Source organism: Vicia villosa, unplaced genomic scaffold (genome assembly GCF_029867415.1).
Source record: "Vicia villosa cultivar HV-30 ecotype Madison, WI unplaced genomic scaffold, Vvil1.0 ctg.000455F_1_1, whole genome shotgun sequence".
Lineage (NCBI taxonomy): Eukaryota > Viridiplantae > Streptophyta > Magnoliopsida > Fabales > Fabaceae > Vicia > Vicia villosa.
The window spans coordinates 735828-739525 of NW_026705217.1; the positions used below are offsets into that span (position 1 = coordinate 735828).

Consider the following 3698-nt stretch of genomic DNA (forward strand, 5'->3'; position numbering starts at 1 on the left):
TCATACATCATCATAGTTATTCTATATTCGCCCGATTGAAAAAGTTCAATGCTTCAGGACGAAATTATTATATGACACTTACCACTTCATTTCAATTTTCTACAACTACATAGATAAATCTTACTCTTTAATCATTCTAGTCAAAATTGGTATATAGTATGCCTCTTAAACATGACGCCATTGGTTACGCCTCTAATTTTCTAATCATAAAATTGGTAACTAGTATGGCAAACAATATTCTTCAAAATCATTACACCATTTTGACTTTTATTCATCTAAATGATAAGATAACAATTAAGCTCTACATCAAAAAATTAAAAGCCAATGGTTGACAAAGTATAAGTAAAAACATAATTCTGTTGAGCTAGGCCAAACATACAAGAGACCTCAAACCGCTGAAAAGTAAAATCACCCTCACTTTCAAGATTGACCAGAATACTTCTAATTCAACTCATGTTTAACTGACAAGTTTTCTGGTCCTAAAAAAAATTAAAAAAATATGAAGTTCTATTGACCTTTCCGAACCAATTTTGACCGAGAAGATTCGGCATTATCATGAGAAGTATTTGACATTTCTGAATATTGCAATGCTTCTTTCAACCCTTCCACTATCTGACTCATAGAAGGTCTGTCTTCTGGATTCTTCTTCAAGCAACTATCGGCCAACTTTGCTATTTTACGCGCTGCAACATTCGGATATTGGTTCCTAAGACGTGGGTCCATTATCATGTTGAATCTGCTACTGTCTGCAGGATACTGTTTTACCCAATCTAATAGCTTTTGTTCAGCTGTCGGACGGTTCCTTTCCAATGATCTTCTTCCTGTGAGGATCTCGTAGAGTACGACTCCGAAACTCCACATGTCACTCTGGACTTTGAGATGACCTGTTTCAATATACTCTGGCGCAGCATATCCTTGTGTCCCTACTACCTGATAGCATAAGACTATGGATTCAATTCATGTGTAATTGTAAACTCACAGATATAATACTTTGTTGTCTTTTGTTGTCTTCACGTGTAATTGTGTAAACTCACAAATATAAGTTATTTTCATACCAAAGGGCAAAATATGGTCAAATTGTTATCATATATACTGTTTTCATAAACTATCCTGAAAAGCTTATAAAAATAAGCTAAAAACAACTTATGAATATGTCATAAATTGTTTCTCTAAGTTCTCTCAAACAGTCACAAGTAAATGAAATAAATCAATTCAAGTTGGTCATAAATCATGAAATAACATTTGAGAATGGTGCATAATGAATAATGATACTATATACCAAGTTCCTACAATTCAAGCACTTTTGAATATGAAGGTGATGTGTTAGTAGTTTAGCATATGATGAAAACATGTCCAACATATATAAACCTACCGCAGTAGATACATGAGTTTGATCCCCTTGTGGCCCTTCCCTTGCAAGACCAAAATCTGAGAGCTTCGGATCAAAATCCTCGTCCAATAGAACGTTTGAAGATTTGAAATCTCGGTAGATCACCTTCAAAGCATAAAAATAAAAAAGATTATCAACCAAAGTAGTTATTCATTTCACAATTTGCAATCAGAACCGTCACAATCATACGGATTATAAACTTTGCTTATTCTAGTAACATTTGTGACAATGAATTTTTAAAATCCGTGTTGTCATGAAAAGCAATCTATCTAAGAGAGACAGTGGTGAGAAACATGTGAATGTTAAGATGTTATTGGAAAATGCCATGGAAACAAACTCAATCTCTTTGAGGTACCTGTATCTCCAACCCTTCATGTAGATAAGCCAACCCTTGAGCAGCACCGAGCATGATCTCCAATCTTGTTTTCCATGGAAGGACCGGTAAAGTTTTACTGAAAAGGTGGTTTTCCAAACTCCTGTTTGGCATGTACTCATACACCAACAGCCGTTGGATTCCTCTTTCTCCATCTACAGAGCAATATCCCAAAAGCTTTACCAAATTTGGGTGATTAACAATGCTGAGAAATTGAACTTCTGCAAGCCATTCTTTATGACCCTTTTACAAGAAAACAAAACAACTGTAAGAATGCATGTATATTAGTATTTGGATAATAATGCAGAGGCAAAGAAGTAATAACAATGCCAATTATTTGATATAATTCTATATCATCAAACAATATGCTGAAAGGTTTTAAAAAACGGTCCTATAGTGTGAAAACGGCCGCGACAAAACCGTATTGGAAGGTGTCAATACTCAATACTGATATCGTTATTCATGATAAAGAACAAATCATGGTCAATTCACACCGCGGCAACCACAATCAGTATGCAACACATGTACCGGCCGAAATCGTGAAAGCCTTTAAGCGACCGTGTCGTGACCGTATTTTATAACCTTTCTGCTTATGTACTAAGCAGAACTAAGTAAGTATTGTTAACTCTTAAAAATGTTGATCAACTATCACATTGAAGTTTCTTAAGGGCTAAGGCTATATTTTAGTTCCCAATTTAGAAATGTTCAACCAGCATCAACATAACATGAAGATTCCAAAAGGGTCAAAATTTCAATCACAAGATGACAACAATAATGGAGTATAATCAAACACTTTCAACAATAGCACATGAAATCTATATAATCAACTTCACAAGAGTCCAAATTTCAATAATAGCACTTTCAACCAAACGTGTAGAAGCAAAAGGATTGAAGCAATGAACAGTAACAAAATCAAGTATGATAAAACAATCACATAAACAAAAAAGGGAAGAGAAGTAGATGCATACCTGAAATCCACGCGTGTTAAGCCTTTTGATGGCAACTTGAACTGGATCACCTTGTCCATTCGGAGGCAAAATCGATCCTTTATAAACACTTCCAAAACCCCCTTCTCCAATCTTGAACATCCTGTTAAAACCATTGGTAGCTTCTCTAAGTTCTTGAAGAGTGAAAACTCTAAAACTATGCTCCTTCTCTTTGTACAAATCCTTCACACTCTTTGACGAAGACACAGAACCGGTGGAGTTTGCTGCGCGATTCGACGCCGGATTCTTCTTCTTTTTGGTTTGGTTTTGTAATTCAGGAGCGGATTTGGATTTCTCTTTGAAGAAGAAACACTTCATTTTGTGATCATAAGATGAAGTTGTTGTTGGGATTATGAAGTGAATGAATGTTTAGGGTAAGGTTTGAAGAGAGATGAAAAAGTGGAGAAGAGAAAGGGTATGGGTATGGGAAATGAAAGAGGTGGTTGAGGAAGATAAAGAGATAGAGACGGGAGTAGAGCGCGTTGAGGACGTAACGTAAGTGAATGTGAAGAAGAAGAGAAAGAAGAGAAGAAGAATAAAGACCTTTCAAACCTGAGTCAGGAACATAGAAATTGTTGTCCGTACGTGAAATTTGGAGACATATGGTTCCATAATTAGGCTATAGTGTTTGGTAATAAAACATGATTCAATGAAAATTGAAGTGAAAATAAAGATGGTAGATTGAATTCAAGCATAGCTGGATGCCTCCCACCACTAAGTTAATTTTTTTAGTGGTTTTTTACATTACATTAAAAAAAAAAACATTTTCACTAGATATGTTTAATTTAAAGAGTACTAAACTTGAAGTCAAAATGTGTCGTTGAGAATAGTGATGAAGTGGTTTGGAGAACAACACAATAGTTTGAGTTCATGAGTTAAATTCTTCGTGTTAACAATATAATACTCACTCTAACCATAGATATGAATCAATAAATAAATAAAATCAAAC

The 3698-nt window shown here is 34.9% G+C and overlaps 1 protein-coding gene across 1 annotated transcript; it reads right to left on the reverse strand.

The window, feature by feature from the left end:
• Positions 1–237: 237 nt before the first annotated feature.
• On the reverse strand, positions 238–3353 carry LOC131628439 (probable serine/threonine-protein kinase PBL19). Its single transcript, XM_058899275.1, has 4 exons — positions 2732–3353; positions 1746–2006; positions 1369–1495; positions 238–926 (listed from the first exon to the last, which is right to left on the reverse strand). The coding sequence occupies exons 1-4, from the start codon at positions 3065–3067 to the stop codon at positions 508–510; spliced, it is 1143 nt and encodes a 380-aa protein (XP_058755258.1). The 5' UTR covers positions 3068–3353; the 3' UTR covers positions 238–507.
• Between the last annotated feature and the right edge of the window lie 345 nt (positions 3354–3698).

Coding starts and splice junctions, on each gene's coding strand:
- LOC131628439 (XM_058899275.1), bottom strand. CDS start 3,067: ATGAAGTGTTTCTTCTTCAAAGAGAAATCCAAATCCGCTCCTGAATTA. Junction 2,007..2,731: donor TTAACACGCGTGGATTTCAG/GTATGCATCTAC, acceptor TTCTTGTAAAAG/GGTCATAAAGAATGGCTTGC. Junction 1,496..1,745: donor ATGAAGGGTTGGAGATACAG/GTACCTCAAAGA, acceptor TATGCTTTGAAG/GTGATCTACCGAGATTTCAA.